Consider the following 19,573-nt stretch of genomic DNA (forward strand, 5'->3'; position numbering starts at 1 on the left):
TTTTTTTTTTTTTTTTGGAGAATACTGGGGGCATTGTACATGAGGTTGGAAAATGGCCTCTCAAAGATTTAATTTACCAATTATTAAAATAATGAGTTGTTTCACTAGTCCTCTAAAGGTGGTGAATAGGTGCTTTTTTAGTTTCATTGTGAACAAATTAGATGTGTTCTGATCCATTGCAGTTGTTATCTTTATTGATCTTTCATTGTCCATCTTTGACCCATCTCTTCAACTTGGCTTCTGAGCACGTGTGTGTGCCTGTGCTTGCACAGGTGTGCATTTAAAAATTATTATTTTCGTAGCTAACAGCACTTATTGTTCAACTACAAAAAGAACCTCTGAGGAGGGCTGCCACTTTAATTGCTTACCTTCTAGAATCAATGTTGACAATAGAACAATCAGGAGACATTTCCTCAATGGAACGTGGATGAGAAATGAGCCATAGTACGTGTTACGGAAAATTATTTAAAATATGTCCTCATTTTTATTTCTTAAAACTCTTCCCTCATCGTTCATTCATTCTTTACACATTCTCTGGGCATTTCTAGGTCTCTGATTCACTGCAGGCCCTGGAGGCACACATGGAAATAAGACACTACCTACCTATCTGTCCAGGGAGTGTGTGTGAGACTGTTTACAAATAACCACAAGTTTGTGTCGTGTCATTAAAAGGATAGGGATGTAGGGGTTCAGTGCTGTCAATTCGTATTCTCACACACGTGCGCACTCATATATATAGTCATTTTGTCACAACGACGTATAATTTGGTGTTAGGTGCTAGGAAATAGGAAGGCTGCATGTCGACTTTCAGTGTTAAGGGAAATGACGTCCCCTGAGTAGACAGTGTCACTGTGCTTTTCTTTGTCATTATTCAGCATTTACACCCCCTGCAGTCCTTTTCCTGTGTTCCTTCATATTTGAGAGTGCTGTTTTTTTGGGAGGGAGGGTCCTTCATGACCTAATTTAGATGGGGTTGTTCCTGATTTGGATCATAACAGGAAGTGGTAAACAGTTGGGATTTGTCTTGACACTTAGAACAGTGCTGCTTGTTAAAACGCAGAGTCTGATTCATAAATGATCTATGGAGATGCTTTAAGGCCATGAGAAGTACCCTGTTCCTCATGTAAATCTCCCCTTCCGCTTTAGCATCTTACTCATGGTTCTCGCCTGAACCGCTCTTTACTCTGAGAGCTGCAAAATGTTGGGGTTTTTTTCACTTTCCCACCCTGTACGTTTATCAGTGAGCCTTTGGTGTTCTACTCTACGCAGGAGCCCTCCTGTCTCCCTTTGTTTGTTTAATATGTACTGTAGGTATGGATTCATGAATCCCTTGTTTTTCAGTGGTTCGTTTTCATTACTGTCCTTAATTATTTTGGTGCTTAGATTGTCCCAGATTTAGGATTGTCTTCCATTTTGATGATTTAAAGGACTAAAAACTTGAATAATATTCTAAGAGACTTAAGTATTATGATTATGGCCTATTAGTAATACCCAGGTTACCGCCTTCAAGCCATAATATCTGGAGAAAAAGCGCTAAGTGCAGCTGTTTGCACATGTACAGTGTTTGGCCATTTCCCATGTGCTCTTGTACACCATGTTACCCAGGACAGATGAATTTTATGAGGACTGAAGAGTACTTTTTTCTACATTTTCAAATTCTCATTTGATTTTCATGACAACCCTCTGATACAGACAAGGTTGACTCCACCTACTGATTTGTTCTCTCCCAGCTTAAGTTGAACGAAAGACTAATGACTGCATTAGCCCATGGGATTGGGGGGCGGTAGAAACCACAAACATCTGCATGGTTTATGTATCTATACCGTGATTTGCTTTCAGAATGTTACTTCTCAGGGGAATATGTGTTCCTGTATTTGAATCAGTGCTAAGTGGTAGAGAGCCCCCTCTAATATTAGTGTGTCCTATAGAACATTACGTAGGAAAACCATTTCCCAGCTCTTTTGTCTCCTTGCCAAGCCACCTAAATGAAGCTGTCTTGGTTTTCTGTACGGCAGGGTACATGTTCATTCTTACCCCATGCCTTACAGTTAGGTTGGGCTGGGGGACCCACCCGCAGTGGCTCCCTGCTTTCTCTAGGATAGGTTTCTTCAGACAGCATTTTAGGCTCATTTGTAGATGAACAATCTATCTCTTGAGATGCAACGCCCTGTCACTTCCCCACCCCATACCTGCGCTTCCATGTCACGTGATACCGGACCCGCCAGGACGCTTCATGCCTCTGTTGCTTTGCACGCCTTCCGTTATGCGTGGGAAGCTTCGCTCTCTCAGCCCCTCTGCTGAGTGAACTTGGACTCCATGTCGAAGCCTTTCTGGATCTTCTTTTCCCAGAGTTCATCATGCTTTCCGTCAGACCTTGTAGCATCTTTATCACTGCATATGGGCAGTTCTATTTCCATGCTTTGTTCATACATCTTTCCTTCGGAGATCGCGTTTTCTAAGGGCAGAGATGCACAGCTTAGCACAGAGTAGTGTTTAAGTGTTTTTTTTTGGACAAAAACGAAGCCCACTATAGAGCTTTCCAGTCGGTAGGTAGTAGAGATGTATTAAAGGGTGTCTGTTGGTGTGTCTCCCAAGTCCCCGATGAAAAACTTCTGACTGTAAGGTGTGAGCCTGCCAGAACTTGGCGTTACGGGCCCTGATTCCCCTTGTTGGAAGGTCTGTGTTGTGGCTTTTGTGTACTGGCGATGAACCCAAAGAGTTCTTGGAAGAGATTAAGAGGTTTGCAAGCCCCTCAGAGATGCCTCTGGGAGAAGTATAATTGCTTTGTAAACAATGGATGTCTGCTGAAGTTAGGGATGGCATGTACTGATGTCTACAGTTTCCGTGGAAACACATCAAAAAGTAAGATGGACTGATGGGTGGGTCAAGGGAGGCCCGATGACTGGGTTTGTGATAAAGCAAATGGAGTAACATGTTGATTGTAGAATCCAGGGCTGCGAATATGGGTTCACTGTGCAGCTCTTTCTACTTTTCTGAAAACTTGGAACTTTTGCTAATAAAATGTTCGGGGTAGGGATAGCTGTGCTATTCTTTAAGAACATGTTTATGGGCGAGGCACATCTGTTATAAACATTAAGTTGTCGACGTGACATTCCTGAGCCTCGCTGACTTGTTTTCTTCCTGGTATTTCTCCTCCTCTGCAGCTGCCTCCTTCACATCTCAGTTCTCCCTGTAAGAGCATCCCCTGACCTGCTCTGATCTAGATGTCGCTCCTCTGTGACCCCAGAGCCCTTGGATACTTCTGCCGTAGGATTTGTCAGCCGTACTATAATCGCCGACTAATCTTCTGTAACTAATCACTGGACTTTGAGTTTCTGGAGTGCAAAGACTGTTTCTGGAATGCTTTCGGCACAAGTAACAATAGACTCAGAATGGTCTAAACAAATAGGGGTTTATCATCTCCGGTTCAGGAGCCTGGAGGTTTGCAGTTTCCGGGATCGGTCCAGGCTGACTCTCCTGCCTTGCCCTCCGCGCGTCAAGTGCTCTCGGGTTATACAGACTGGAAAGAACCACCATGGTTGTTTCAGTTTTTGAGCTTTGAGCACAGATATTTTGGCAAATATCTGTGGATTTGTTGAACAGTCTTCAATCCATTTATTGTGGTTTCTTCTAGGGAAGCTGACTTTGTGTTTTGAAAATAACAGCTCAGAGTTAGATGTCTACATGTGTTTGAAAGCACCCCTGCCCCTAATCTGGAAAAGGATTTCTCCATTTTCATACAACTCTAATAATTCATGGAAGCAAGGCTGCTTCGGAGAAATCCTGTGATGGGTTGGTGGTCTGGAGTTTCCAGCCTCAGGCACTGACCTCGGCCCTGTGGTGGCAGCTGTGGACCAGAAATTAGGCCCAAAGCAGCTTCGCCTTCCTGAGCCTTCGGGGGAGGCCGGCTTCTCATCCCACTTACCCTATTTTAGTCACAATTCGAATGTGCTTAATTATCTAGTTAATTGCTTAGAAGGCTTATTAAAAAGCACGTCATTAGGAAAGCGAGAGTGGACGGAGGGTCCGGCTTGAGGGGAGCCAGCACACAAGTGATCCCGCCCAGAGCAGCGGGTCATACGACTGGTTTCCGTAGTGATGATGGTCCTTGAATCACCCGGGAAAGCTACGAGTATGGGCAGTCTTCACTGCTTAAGAAGACAGGTGGCTATACTACGTGAAGAATAACATGCAAAACTACATAAGTGTGATCTCAGAAAGATGTTAAATATAGGAGTATATGGATTAAAATATAAGAATATACAGATTAAATTACGGGCAGGAAGTAACGCTGTAATACCGAATATCTCTGGATGACAGGATTTTTCTCTTTTTTTTTGAGATAGTTTTGTGTATTTTCTAAATTTTCTACTGAGCACCGAAGGGGGGGTCAGAATATGTCACCCCAAAAGATGCCACTTTGACATAAGGATTATTTTGAGCTGAAAGCAACTGAAAAGTAACAGACACAAAGAAAAGTTCTACTTTCCCCTCTCCACCAGGAAGGGCGGGGCGATCCTTAATCACCCAGAGGAGGCCCCCGAGGAATCGAGGTAACACCCCTTGCTCACAGCCCGCACCCTGCGTCAGTTTCCCCCTCCCAGAAGTGCAAGGCCCCCTCCTTTGTCTTGTCACTTCCCTGCAGTGTTCGTTGTTCATTGGTTAAGATGCTCCGTGAACCCGAGTCCCACCACCCCGTGGGGCCGCCACCACTGCGCTCTCCTGCGTGGCTGTGAGATGCACCTGTTCAGAAGCCTCTGTTTGTTTTTCTCTCCTTAATCAGTCTCTCGTCAGCCTGATTTTCAGGGCCCCAGCCAGTGAACCAAGGTGGATTTGTTTTTCCTCCCCTACATTGTTATTACTTTTCATTTTAAATACTTAAAAAAGGATTGTAGACATTCAGAGTGATTCTTGTTCAACTCTTGGCCTCCTGATAATGCAGTTTCCCCACATTCTGCCTCTGCCTTTGTTAAAAATGATCAAATGATGCTCTTTATAGCGGCTGCCTGAGAAGCCCTACTTGTTACGGACGCCGACCCTCCTGGTGGGTATTTCCTTAGGTGGCTCGGCGGTCGCAGCTGTGGGCCCCTATCCGTGGGCTTTGGTTGTCGGAATCCTGAGCCGTCTTCACTGCGTCCCCCCCGCAGAGGTTGTAGTCTAGCACCCTGAGCAGCCTGGGGTTACGTGTTATGTTGCTTCCTGGCTTTGGGGGAGTGCTGCGGTCACAGCTTCAGGGCACACTTTCCTACGGCCAGGGCTCGGGCAGACATGCTTCCTTGCTGTCTTCCGCTGTTGGTGCTGTAGGGGAGCAGGTACCATCCCAGAATAGGTCTCTTTGGCATATTAATAGTTTTAAGCTGGTTATTCTCCGGGAAACAGCAGGCATAGAAGAAATTGTGAAAACCGAGTAGGAGTCACCGTTTTGTAAGAGACAGGGACATTTACCAGGGGAATCTTGCTATGCAAGGGCATCCCCCTCGCTGTACCAGGACACGAGGACGACCGAATCTCTAGCAGCTCCTAGGGGTGGAGAAGGTAAGGACTTGAAGAACCTTGCGCTTGTTTACCCGGCCTTCCCTGGTTACCTCTCACAACCGACTCTGCCCATCCTCAACATCCTCTTCTGCTTTGGGCAAGGACGGTATCCAAGGTGAGGGCTTCGGCCGTCTGAACAAGGTACTCAGGTTGTCTGGGTCTCTCCCGGGTCCACATGTTACTAGACTTTGCTGGATTTTCTCCTGTTAATCTGTTTCATGTCAGTTTAATTCCCAGACCAGAAAGAAGAGCCTAGGAGGGCGGAGGGAATCTCTTCCTCCCTGACAGTGGACCGATGTTTTGCTCGTCCATTCTTTTTTTTCTTTTTAAATATATATATTTATTTATTTAATTTTTGGCTGCGTTGGGTCTTCTTCGTTGCTGGGTGCGGGCTCCTCATTGCGGTGGCTTCTCTTGTTGCGGAGCACAGGCTCAGTAGCTGTGGCTCGTGGGCTTCAGTAGTTGTGGCACGCGGGCTTCAGTAGTTGTGGCAACTGTGCCACCAGGGAAGTCCTACTGGTCCATTCTTTACCTGAAGGTGCATTCCTTCGAGGCTCTTGGTGTCTCTGAGGGACTGACTTGTGTGTGTGTTAAATCCTAAGTTACCCAGAGCAGCAACCACCTAGGACCACAGAAACATCAACTCTGATTTTTTTTCTCCCCAGCATTGGGATTCTTTTTTGAGCCCAGCTGTGCATTTCATAGAAGTTCTCAACCTTGGAGGTCTACTGTCATCACCTGGGAAGCTTTTAGATGTTCTCATGCCCAGGCTCCGATCCCAGGCATCCCAGACCAAACTCCATCAGAATCTCTGGGGATGTTTTTAAAACTGCCCAGGGATCTCCTTGTGCCACCGAGGCTGGGATCACTGATTTAAAATGTTGTTGTTTCTGTTATGCAATGGTGTGTGTGTATTTATTTTTTTTCTACTGGTGGTATTTTCAAGTTACTTTGTCAGAAATAGGTGCCCATCATGTCTAATGAGAAAAAAAATTCTCTTAAAATGAGATGGAAGGAAACCAGCCTTTTTAAGTTCCTGTTATATGCTAGGCACAGGGCTTCAATCTTTCACATGTGTTATCTCATTTAATACTCAGAAAAATCCTGCAGGGTGGGTGGTGGTTTACTTGTGTCTGCAAATAAGAAAACTGGCTTAGAGAAACTGAATAGTGTCCAGGTCCCACATCTCACGAATGGCAGAGCCAGACTTGGGCCCGTGACATGCCCGAGCCCATGCCCTTCTTCCTTACGCTGTGGCATCTGTGAGAGAGATTTTCCATAAAAATCGTTTAAAATAAAAATTGGCACTTGGGTTATGCAGGAGCATATGGTAGCTCTATTTTCAGTTTTTTAAGGAACCTCCATACTGTTATCCATAGTGGCTGCCACAACTTAACATTCCCACCAACAGTGTAGGAGGGGTCCCTTTTCTCCACACCCTCTGCAGCATTTATTGTTTGTAGAATTTTTGATGGCCGTTTCTGAATCGTGTGAGGTGATACCTCGTTGTAGTTTTGATTTGCGTTTCTCTAATAATTAGTGATGTTGAGCATTTTTTCATGTGTTTGTTGGCCATCTGTATGTCTTCGTTGGAGAAAGGTCTAGTTAGGTCTTCTGCCCATTTTTTGATTGGGTCGGTTGTTTTTTTTTTGATCTTGAGTTGTATGAGTTGTTTGTAAATTTTGGAAATTAATCCCTTGTCGGTTGCATCAATTTTCAAATATTTTCTCCCATTCTGTAAGGGAGAAAATTCTGTCTTTCTGTTTTGTTTATGGTTTCCTTTGCTGCGCAAAAGCTTGTCAGGTTAATTGGATGCCAAGTTTCAGGTACCTGTTAAATGTGCTTATTGAGAATACTTTCTCTTCCCCCACCACCAAGATTGCTCTGTTCTACTCACTTTATCTCACTTCTGATGAGGCTAAACTCATTTTGACTAATGGATTGTTGTTTTGGAAAAGTCTGACTCATTTAGTTCTTAATGTAAGTCAACGTGGAATAAATAATTTATTTAGTTATATTTAAATAAATAAATAGTTGTCTCCCTTTTAACTGTCCTGTGTCGTGAAGGGATGCTGATTATTAAAAGCAGGTCTGCTCACCCCTTTTCAGAGCCCACCTTTGTCCGCTGGGAGGGCCGTGTGGGTGTGTTGGAGGGGCGGGGAGGGAGCGAGGGTACAGAGATGCTGGGGCCCTGAGCGGCCCCCGTGGCACAGCTGGCGTGGGGTCGCTGCGTGGCTCGCCGCCCCCTGCGGCTCTGTTGAGGGCATGCGGGTTTGGTGGGCCATCCTCCCCCACCCCCAGTGATGGGGCGTCGGGTGCGCACGCCCGATTCTTCTCTCCGTCTCACCTTCCCTCGGGTCGGCTCAGCTCTGGTTTGTGACTCGGCAGTGCTTGGGGGGCTTTATCTCTGCCTCGAGCCTAGGAGAATGACCTCTCTGGTGGAACGTCTGGGTTAGGCTTTTCTGGAGGGTTGTCGTGTCATTTCCTTTGGGTGGAACCAAACCGCCTCTGAGTCTGTCTTCTTCCTTGGCAGCTCTCCGTCTGGGTCCTCTGGCCGCGTTTCGCAGAAACCCAGCAGGATGGCCGCAAACAAGAGCGAGAGCCAGAGCTCCCTGGCCCTTCACAAGGTGATCATGGTTGGCAGCGGAGGGGTGGGCAAGTCGGCCCTGACCTTGCAGTTCATGTATGATGAGGTAAGACACGCCTCCCCGTCGGGCCTGCTGTCGCCACGTCCCTCCTCCAGCTGCGTCCCTGGGCCCATTCCCTGGGGCCTCTCAGGGTCATGGGGCAACCTGTGCTGCGGTGGCTTCTGAGTAGCTTTCCAGGGGGTTCTCACCAGGGGAAGAGCTGCACTGCTGATGGTAGGCGAGTCACTTCGGCTCAGGCAGGGACCTGCGGGGTCCCCGCTCGCATCGTTTCCGTCATTGTGTTATGACAGGAGCTGGGGGGAGGTGTCGAAAGGGCGGGCCAGATGCTTAGCTGTCACAGCCGGCCCGTACAGGCACTGAAGGGGACAGCTGAGCTGCCCTATAGAGCTCCATCTCTTCTCCTTGCTCTAGTTCCCCCGGTTCAAGCTAAAGCCCCAAGCTTGCATCACTTCCTGGGGGTGATGGCGCTGGTGCCGAGCCCAGTGCGACGGCACAGGCGTGACCCTTGTGGAAACAGGTGTCCCTGCTTGACGGCCGATGGCTGGTAGTGCAGCAGCGCGTCCAGACCAGAGCCGGAGCCTTGGGGCCTCTCGCTGGCACCCTCTTTGCACGGCTCGTGCCTTCCAGAATTTGCGGCAGAGGACACTGTCACCACGATCAGCTAAGATGACGCTCTTTCCACCAGGCTCCGCCCCGTCCACCTTCCTGCCACACGGGGTGTGCTGCAGTGACCGTGACATTTTGGGATGTGGCCAAGGGAAGCCGACTTAAGGATGCAGTTAGCAGGGGCCCTGGCCTTGTGATGGGGGCGCGGGGAGGGCTGTGTCCAAGGCGCCCGGCACGGCAAGTGAGTGGGCAGCGGCTCCAAACGCGATGTCAGAGGCCGGTCTGGAAGGTTTTTCCAGGCCTCGTGGCTCCTTACAGGGAAGACGGATGCACGGCCTAAATTTGCCAGTAGTTCCCAAACCGCCCTTACTAGGAACATCACCTAGTCGTAAAGCCGAAGCAACCTTGCTAAACCGTCATGAAAGAAAAACTCGGACCAGCTGTGCTAGAGGAAGGACTGAATTAATTTTCAATTCTCTATAGGCAACGTCGGCTTGGCCAAAAAGTGCGTTCGGGTTTTTCAGACCATCTTGCAGCGTGGCCCGGAACGAACTTTTTGGCCAACCCAGTGCTTCAGGATCCCTGGCATCTGACGAGATAGTTCAGACGCATACAGCTAACAGAGTAGGACGGTATTGCAGAGGTGTGTCAGCAGTTAATGAGCAAGACTGTTATTCTGCTGGATTTGGGGTGCGAGTGGTATTTGTAGTATTGCCAGGGAACAGATCCCCACACGGACATCCGTCACCTCCAGTTTCCAGGAGTCTGGCCCGGCTGAGCGTGGTGCTGCCCAGGGTCTCAGGCTGTGGGGAGGGTGTCCGGCCTCCTGCGAGCCCGCGGGCTGCTGGCGGGTGCAGGACGGGGCCCCGGCTGCTGGAGGTTGCCCCCAGTTCTCTGCCGCGTGGCCCTTTCTGTAGACAGCGCTTCCCATGGCCGCTTGCTTCTCCCTGGCCAGCAGGGAAGTGTCTGGTAGCTAAGACGGATCCTTCCACACAAAAACGTGGTCACGGGGTCGTGTCATCACACTGCCTGTACACTGTTGGTTGCAAGCCAGCCTCAGGGCCTTGTGCGCTCAAGCCGAGAATGCCATACCAGGGCGTGACCCATCGAGGGGCCCCGAGGGTTGGGTTCACCAGCGTATTTGTGTATATTAAAAACTGTGTAATGAATTATAATTTCTTTTCTCCTTCTCGAAAATCATTTTTGTATTTACCATTATATGTGTAATCTTGTATTCTTTTCTTAAAAGAGGGCCCTGCAATGAATAAGCTTCAGACCAAAGCCAAAACCTCCAGACCATCTCCCCCTGGGTCACACCCCACTGTATCTTATCATGAGAACCTTTTCGTTTGTATGTTTCTACATGACCAATTTCTTTTTTTTTCTTTTTTAATTGAAGTCTAGTTGATTTACAATGTTGTGCTAATTTCTGCTGTGCAGCACAGTGATTCAGTCATACATATGTATATACGTTCTTTTTTTAGATGCTTTTCCATTACAGTTCATTACAGGATATTGAATACAGTCCCTGTGCTCTACAGTAGGACCTTGTTGTTTATCCATCCTCTATACAATAGTTTACATCTACTAATCCCAAACTCGCAATCCATCCCTCTCCTACCCTCCCTCCCCCTTGGCAAGTCTGTTCTCTATGTCCGTGAGGGTGTTTCTGTTTCATAGACACGTTCATTTGTGCCATATTTTAGATTCCACATAAGAGCGATATCATATGGTATTTATCTTTCTCCTTCTGACTGACTTCACTTAGTATGAGAATCTAGGTCCACCCATGTTGCTGCGAATGGCATTATTTCATTCTTTTTTATAGTTATTGTAAATAGTGCTGCTATAAACGCAGGGGTGCATGTATCTTTTTGAATTAGAGTTTTCTCTGGATATACGCCCGGGAGTGGGATTGCTGGGTCATATGGCGGCTCTATTTTTAGTTTTTTAAGGAACCTCTGTACTGTTCTCCACAGTGGCTGCACCAGTCTACGTTCCCACCAACAGTGTAGGAGGGTTCCCGTTTCTCCACACCCTCTCCGGCATTTGTATACTTTTGTTTTGGAGGGTTGTTTTTCTTTATTTTACACTAGGAGCCAAAGTGGGGAAATCTAGCAGAATCTGTTTAATTTACGTCAAACTTTTTTTTTTTTTTTTAGCTTATTTATTTATTTATCGGCTGTGTTGGGTCTTCATTGCTGCCTGGGCTTTCTCTTGTTGCAGAGCACGGGCTCTAGGGCCTGCGGGCTTCAGTAGTTGTGGCTCAGGGGCTGAGTTGCTCCAGGGTATGTGGGATCTTCCCTGACCAGGGCTCGAACCCGTGTCCCCTGCATTGGCAAGCGGATTCATAACCACCGCGCCACCAGAGAAGCCCACGCCAAACTTTTTGCATAAAAGAAGAGAGGCAAGTTACAAAATCTGCCTTGGAAGTCTTTATTTGTTTTTCCTTAAAAATGTGACTTGCTTCCTAAAGATGCCTTATTTTCCTTCTGTAACAGAGGCTGGGGAGGAAGGGACAGGGAGGAGAGGAATCAAAGCATGGGAGACGTGGTTAGAAGAACAGGCGTTAATGGAGATGGGGGGGATTCTGTGTGTCCTGCCCCCACCGCTGAATGACGGGCAGTGTCTGGGGACATTTGGGGCCGTCACAATGGGGGGATGTGACTGGCCGCCAGTGGGTGGAGGCCGGGGATGCTGCCGAACGTGCTGCAGTGCGCCGGAGGGTCCCACACGGGAGAGTCGTCCAGACCGGAAGGTCTGTCGCGCTGCTGTCTGGGGGGCGGCCTGGCCGGAGTCACGTCAGGGAAGGAAGGGGAGGCTGCTCCACCACGCGGTGACCGAGGGGCCCCGGGTGCCAAATCTGAGAGCACGTTCGGACCCCGAGCCCGACTCCGGCAGTGAGGTTGGAGCCATCCTGTCTGGCCTGGTGGCTGACACCGCAGGAGACCAGGGCAGTCTAGACGGGATGTGTCACTTTCCCTGTGTATGTTTCTATGTGTACAGCAAGAGGGAGGGGAAGAGATGCAGAAGAATCAAGAGCTTTTTCTCTTCTTCCTAGTTTCTTCAGAGAACCAAGGGGAAGCTGTGCTTGGCCTTAGTCTCTGTTTCCCACTGGCTAACATATGTGGGGACCAGAAAGCAGCAGTTGTTGAAGGATTGAAGGAATGGTAAAATAAAAGCAGCAGAAGAAGAGAGATGTAGTGCCTGTGTCGATTCCCCTAACGGTGCTGCCTGCTAGAACCTTCTGTGATGCAGGGGTTGTTCTGTATCTGTGCTGTCCAACACCTGTGGCCGCTGAGCCCCTGGTGCCCGGCTAGTGGCTGCGAGGTTGAAGGGTCTGGCTCTAGAATCACAGTTTTGAAGCTTGAAGAGACCTTAGGGATGACGGCCAAGCCCAGCTGATTGCAGACTCCCCCGGGGCTCCTTTACCAAATCCCTCTGGCGCTGCAGCCGAGTTGTTCTTTTCCTGAAGCTCTGCCAGCAGTTCTGAGGAGCGGCCAGGTGTGGCTCCCCCTGTCCGGGAGGCCAGAGAAAAGGAAACTGAGTCCCGTGCTCGGGATGCGGGTTGGCTGACGCCTCCCGAGCCACTCGGACCCTTTGTTCTTGGTCCAGCGCTTTGCCCTTTGTTTAAAAAAACCTTTCAGCTTCTGTGGTGGAATCTCCAGGAAAGTTGGATCACGGAAGCAGCCACAGCCTCGGAAGTCTTTATTTTTGTCTAAGTTCTGACTTAGAAAGATGGGAAGGGACTGCCAGTGAGGCAGAGGAAGCGCTTGCCCTTGGAACCCCTGGCCTGACGCACTCGAAGACTGCTTAGCTGCCTGCCTGTGCCGGTGAGGTGAGGCTGGCCACGGGCGGTTCGGGCAGCAGCCACGCTCGCGAGGAAGGCGTGAGAGGCTGAGCTTAGACCGCGTGTCTGGGCGTCTGCGGCGGATCACGGCAGCCCTGCAAGCCGGCGCGGTGGCTCCTGCTAACAAGGAATGGAGACGTCAAGGCTGTGATCTAAGCTCCCACAGTGAGCGCCCTTCCCCGGTGCAGGCGCACCTCCCCGCTGCCGTATGGGGGACGTTCTGACTTCTAGCGTTAAAGGAGCGGGTGGGACTCTTGCTGCTTCATCCTTGGAAGTGCAGGAACAGGCAACCAAGGTGCTTTAGGGTGCATGGAGACCTTCACACTGGGTGTTGCAGTGGGTTTTTTTGGGGGGGTCATGTATTTGTCTCTCTGGAAGGGCGTTAACAGGAGGGCACCACTGTGAAGCATAGGCACATTTTCATATTTTCTCTATTTTAAGATTGTTATATGAGTGTAAGAGACTCTTGAGTTTTATTTATTTTTCAAATTAATTAATTCATGTATTTTTGGCTGCATTGGGTCTCCGTTGCTGTGTGCGGGCTTTCTCTAGTTGCGGCGAGCGGGGGCTGCCCTTCGTTGCGGTGCACGGGCTTCTCATTGCGGTGGCTCCTCTTGTTGTGGAGCACGGGCTCTAGGTGCGCGGGCTTCAGTAGTTGTGGCACATGGGCTCAGTAGTTGTGGCTCGTGGGCTCTAGAGTGCAGGCTCAGTAGTTGTGGCACGCAGGCTCAGTAGTTGTGGTGCACGGGCTTAGTTGCTCCACGGCATGTGGGATCTTCCCAGACCAGGGCTCGAACCCATGTCCCCTGCATGGCAGATTCTTAGCCACTGCACCAACAGGGAAGTACCCTCTTTAGTTTTAGTATTAGGTTATCTTTAGATTTAAAATCATTTGAATTAGTAGCTATTGATTGACAACACAAGGTCCTTCAGAGGGTCCCTAAGTTCATATCGGTATTTTCAACTCGATTTTTAAATTTTTAAAAAATTTAAATGCTAGCTTTATGAAGAATTCACGCACCATGAAATTCACCCTTTTAAAGTGAACCATTCAGTGATTTTTAGTGTATTCACGCAGATGTGCGGCCATCACCACAATGAAATCGTAGAACATTTGTATCACCCCAAAAAGAAGAGCCCTGCACGGTAGCAGCCGTTCCTCATCACCACTTCCCCCCGCCGGCCCCGGGCCTGGCAACCGCTTTCTGTTTCTATAGATGTGCTGTTCTGGACACTTAACATACGTGGAATCAGACAGTGTGTGACCTTTATGTCTGGCTTCTCTCACTGAGCATCACATTTTGAAAGTTCATCCATGTTATAGCTGTATCAGTGCTTCATGCTTTAAAAAAAATTGAGATGTAACTCACATACCATGAAATGGACCCTTTTAAGTGTACAATTCAGTGGTTTGTAGTATATTCGCAGAATTGTGCAGCCATCACCACTACTTCCAGAACATTCTCATACCCCAGAAAGACACCCCTTACCCATGGGCAGTCCCTCTCCACCCCCTTCCCCCAGCCACCACAAATCTGCTTTCTGTTTCCATAGGTTCGTCTGTTCTGGATGTTTCATATAAATCGACCCATATATTATGTGATATTTTGTGTCTGGCTTCTTTTACCAACCATAATTTGTCAAGGTTCATCCACGTTGTAGCATGAATCAGTACTTCCTTACTTTTTACGACTTTTTACGACATATCCAGTGTCTGGATATGTCACGTTTTCTGTATCCACTTGTCAGTTGATAGATATTTGGATTGTTTCTCCCTTTGGCCATTATGAGCGATGTTGCTGTGAGCATTCATCTACAAGTTTTTGTGTAGACATGTCAGATTCTCTTGGGTGTGCACCTAAGTGGGAAATTTCCTGGATTATATGGTAACTCTGTGTTTAACTATGTGGGACCTACGGAAAGGCCGTGCTTTCCATGGCAGCTGCACCGTTTCACAACGTACGATGGTTCTGATTTCTCTGCCATCTCACCAATGCTTGTCCATCTTTTTTTTTTTTTTTTTTTTTTTTCTAGGACGCGCAGGCTCAGCGGCCATGGCTCACGGGCCCAGCCAGTCCGCGGCATGTGGGATCCTCCCGGACCGGGGCACGAACCCGTGTCCCCTGCATCAGCAGGCGGACTCTCAACCACTGTGCCACCAGGGAAGCCCTTGTCCATCTTTTTGATTATAGCATCCTAATGGGTGTAAGATGGCATCTCATGGTTTTGATTGGCATTTGCCTAATGACTAATGATGCTGAGCATCTTTTCATGTGCTTATTGGCCATTTATATATCTTCTTTGGAGAAATGTCTGTTCAGATCCTTTGTCTATTTTTTCTTCATTTTTTTTTCTTTGCCTATTTTTAACTTGGCATTTAATTTCATTTAATTTTAAAACTGTCTTTTTATTGTTGAGTTTTAAGAGTTAATTTATATATTCTGGGTACAAGTTCCTTATTAGATAAATGCTTTTCAGATATTTTCTGCTATTCTGTGGGTTGTCTTTTGACTTTCTTGGTGGTGTCCTTTGAGGCATGAAATTTTAAAATTTTGATAAAGTCCAGTTTATCTATTTTTTCCTTTTGTTGCTTGTGCTTTTGGTGTCATATCTAAGAATGCATTGCTAAATCCAAGGTCATGAAGATTTCCACCTTATGTTTCCTTCTAGGAGTTTATAGTTTCAGCTCTTGCATTTAAGTCTTTGATCCATTTTGTGTTAATTTTTGTATGTGATGTGAAGTAGGAATCCAACTTCATTCTTTTACATGTGGAGATATCCAGATATCCAGTTATACCAGCATGAATTCAAGTTTAATAGTACATTGCTATCATTAACTTTTTCCCCTGAATATCTTGACTTGTACTATCATTAAAATAATTACTTATTTTATGTATAATGCAATATAAGGAAAATAGCTTTGAAATATTCGATACGATTGCTACTGAATTCCAACGTTTCTTTGAATTTTTTTTGTCCTTAGTCTCTTTTAGTGGGATGTATTCTATCCAAATATTCCTTTTTAAAGTCTCTTGGATTAATTCTTTCTCTGTCGGGTTACATTACCAATGTAATATTCATTTACGTTCATTTGCTTCAGTTTTCCTGTTGAACAGCTTTTAAATTTGTTTCGTTTTGTCTTCCCAGGGTGTGTTTTCCCTCATTTTTTATAGCTGCATAGTATTGCATTCTGTGGATCCCTGTCCTGGGCATTTGGGTGCTTTTTCATCTTTTGCTGCTCCACGTGGCACCACAGAGGATAACCTTGTATGTTGCTGTGCAGGTGTGTCTGTAGATTAGATTCCTAGGAGGAGGACCGCTTCTCTCGCTCGATTAGGTGTCGCCATGTTGGTCTCCGTACAGACTGTACTGCTGTCTCCTGCCATTAGCAATGTGCAAGAGGTGTGTTGTCACACGTTGGGATGTTTGCCAGTCTGGTAGGTGAAAAGTGGTATCTCCGTGTAGTTACCATCTTCTTTATCAGTGAGGATGAGCGTCTCTTCATATGTGTGTATTTTTCTGTGAATTGTTTATGTCTGTTGCCACTTTTTCCCATCGGCTTGTTGATCTTTTCTTACTCCCTGTTTCTAGTTAATACATAGTTCCCTATGACATGGGTTTAAATACTTCTTCCCTGCTTGTCATTTGTCTTCGTTTATAGTGTGTTGTGTCACACAGAAGTTTTAAAACTTTTTATGTAGTCTAATTTATCAATTTTTCCTTACATGGCTTCTGGATTTTGGGTCATAGTTAAAAAGGCCTTCCCTACTTCAAGGTAATAAAGGGATTTCACCCATGTTTTCTTCTAGTACTTGAGGGTTTTATTTTTAACATTTAACCTTTGACCCATTTGGAGATTTTCATGTTGTATTGTTATTTAAGCCTCTGAGTACCTCTTGACCAGTTACTTTTCAGATGAGTTTTATAATTCTGTTGATTATGAATAAGAGCTCCCGTTTCTTACCCTTGCCAGTGTTTAACTGTAATTTTATACTGACAAGAATATCGCCAAGCGTTCTGCTCTCTGCTTGGTCTCTTCTCATCTGTAAAATGGGGATATCTGTTCTTATTGTTTAAAAACAGAATAACAAGTGGTGGAGTTGGAAGCAACAAAGAAGTGCTACCTAAGGAGTTCTCTGTGTCCTTAGTGCCTTACACGCGGTGTGATAATCAGCAGTGCTCAGGAAAGCCGCAGTTGCTGATAAGCAAAGCACCCGTATATTGACATTTTTTGGGCAGCTGTTCTTTGTCTTAGAACTTTGCTACCTGCTAATCGTGTCATCCGTTTGCCCAGTTCGTGGAGGACTATGAACCTACCAAGGCTGACAGTTACAGGAAGAAGGTGGTCCTGGACGGGGAGGAGGTCCAGATAGACATCCTGGACACAGCCGGACAGGAGGACTACGCGGCCATTCGCGACAACTACTTCCGGAGTGGGGAGGGCTTCCTCCTCGTGTTTTCCATCACCGAGCATGAGTCATTCACAGCCACTGCCGAGTTCAGGTGCGTCCCGGGGGGCCCTCTGCCTTCCGTTCATGGCAGCCTGGGAAGGAGTTTGGGGCAGAGTGGAGTACGTCTTAGGACGAAGTCTCTCTGAAGAGCTTGCTGGGGCTTTTTGGATCTTGGCACTTTATAGTTCGTCATTTGTTACGCTCTCTTTGGGCTTCTCAGGTTTGTAACTTCCACATGTAAGTGATCTTAAGGATCTGTTGTTCCTAGAGAGGACGAAGCTGTTCCATACAGCCAAGAGCCGGTAGTTTTGTTTTCGTGTAAATCCCGAGAGATAGGGGTTGGTAAGTGTTAGCTATCTTTATCTTTTTCCCAATTTTGCTAGAAAAGCAACAGGTCTGCTCTACTCTGAGGCTTCTGAAACCTCAGATGTCGGGAGAGTGGACGCCTTGGGTCAGAGTGACCGTGTGCTGCTCCCTTGGGGACATTAGCTCAAGTGGGGCAGAAAGCACCGGCTTCAGGGTCTCATAGACCCGGGGGGCCTGAGTCCCCGCCCTGTCACGGTACTGTGACCCAGGGCAAGTGTCCTTAGTGTTCTGTCTCTTTACCTGAAAATGCTCTTGTTGATGAGATGAAATAAAATGACGCTTTAGACTTAGATTTCCTAAGGAGAACCCTTCATGGTGTGGCGGCCCCAGGCTTTTCTCACTGTGTGGGCACAAGGTGAGTATCCACCGCTGTAATTTATTTAACATCGCGGTATGTCGAGATCCCTGAAGCTCATTTTGTTAAAAGAAATAGTGAGCTGTGTGGGCCTAGTACTCCCAGGGATTCTAGTGGGAGCGGTCTCTCTCTTTCCCCATCCTTTTCCCATCTCGCTTTTACACTTGTGCGTTTTCATCCCCCTTCCTAGAAACAGATCCATCCAGGTGACTTTTTATTTATTTTTTGGCCGCACTGTGTGGCGTGTGGGATCTTAGTTCCCCGACCAGGGATCAAACCCGTGCAGTGAAAGTACCGAGTCCTAAGCGCTGGACCGCCAGGGAAGTCCCCAGGTGACTTTTCATTCTAAGAACCAGAACTAGGGTCTAATAGGGAACTAAAAAGGAGAAGAACAACCAGTACTCTTTTTTCATTCTTTAGCAAGTTCTGGTCAGAAATGAAGGTCATCAGCCCAAGGTGAGAACGAGGAAGGTAAACATCCCCCCAGGATGTGGAAGGAGCATCGGTGGGCGGGGGTGGGGGGGCAGCGCTCAGGAGCGGCCTCGGGGGAGACGGGCAGAGAGCCTCAGTTGTTGTCTTCGTGGCCCCAAGCCTCCCGAGGGCGGATAACGCAATTCTTGGCAACTGTGGTGTGTGTGTCGTGAGCTGTTAACCGGCTAGGACTCCCTGTGAGAAATCCTGTTATTTGTAGCTCTTCCTGATGTACCGAGAAGCTTCTGTAAGTGGCTGTAGTCCACGTGTGCATAGTTGGCTTTGCATCTACACGATCCTGCTGTTATGCCTTCTTGAGGACCGAACAGGATGGATGCACTCACCGCCCTGTTTTCTTCCCCATCCGGAGCCTTGGGTTTCCCATCGGCCCCGTGAGTCACCCATTAAGGAAGTGCTGGCTGTGCCCCCACTCGCTGCACACACACAGATACACTCGTGCCTCCTTACCTCCTCCTGGGAGGAGGGTTTTGGTTATTATGAAAGAAGAGAAAGGACAGGTGATGACCTAAAAGAAAAAGGAAGGGGAAGTTAGTGCCTGTGGCTTGAACTCTGGGAAGTTCGATAAAAGCCCCAGGCTGCCCCGGTTTCCCACGGTGCTAGAAGCAGACGGATGTGGGTAGATCCTCGGAGCCCTTACGCTTAAACTCAGTCGCTTCATGCCCGTTAGCAGTTTTAAAACAGCATTTCTGCATTTATCTTCCAAACGGAAAGCCTCCAACATAAAACAAAATGTCAGTACACCCTCTCTTCCTTGAAACTTTTAGGCTTATTACAAGAGACCAGAGCTTGGTACTCCTGTTTCTCCTTCAATATGTTTATCAATGAGGTGATTCGTCACGGCTCTGCAAGACTAACGAGCCAGAACGTGATCAGTTTCTACTGTTCACCGTGTATACTGATCACTAACTTGTAAGCATAGCGCACGCTCTTTGACCCCTGTGAAATGCAGGGTGTGGCAAAGCTCCTCAGAGACAGGTTTCAAGCATCTGCTTATTTTTCGTTTTGCTTAAAGGGGGGGATAAATCAGGAGCTTGGGATTAACAGACACACAGTCTGCATACAAAGTAGAGAACCAACAAGGACCTGCTGTACAGCACAGCCAACTCTATTCGCTATCTTGTAATAACCTATAAGGGTGAAGAATCTGAAAAAGAAGGGCTACATGTATATGTGTGACTGAGCCACTGTGCTGCACACCTGAAACTACCATGACACTGTAAGTCCACTACACCCCGATTGTAAAAAATTGATACCTGGTAGTGAAACCGAC

At 47.3% G+C, this 19,573-nt stretch overlaps 1 protein-coding gene across 4 annotated transcripts in view; it reads left to right on the forward strand.

The window, feature by feature from the left end:
• The window catches only part of RALB (RAS like proto-oncogene B), a 53,122-nt gene that overhangs the window by 28,104 nt on the left and 5,445 nt on the right, over window positions 1–19,573 (forward strand). For all 4 annotated transcript variants that reach the window (XM_024759182.1, XM_024759178.1, XM_024759180.1 and 1 more), the window contains exons 2-3: window positions 8,069–8,228; window positions 16,934–17,142. In XM_024759182.1, coding sequence (XP_024614950.1) covers window positions 8,115–8,228; window positions 16,934–17,142 — 323 coding nt within the window. In that variant the 5' untranslated portion in view covers window positions 8,069–8,114. The remainder of the gene's footprint in view (window positions 1–8,068; window positions 8,229–16,933; window positions 17,143–19,573) is intronic.

This window comes from Neophocaena asiaeorientalis, unplaced genomic scaffold, assembly GCF_003031525.2.
Source record: "Neophocaena asiaeorientalis asiaeorientalis breed wild unplaced genomic scaffold, Neophocaena_asiaeorientalis_V1.1 scaffold593, whole genome shotgun sequence".
In the NCBI taxonomy this organism is placed as follows: Eukaryota; Metazoa; Chordata; class Mammalia; order Artiodactyla; family Phocoenidae; genus Neophocaena; species Neophocaena asiaeorientalis.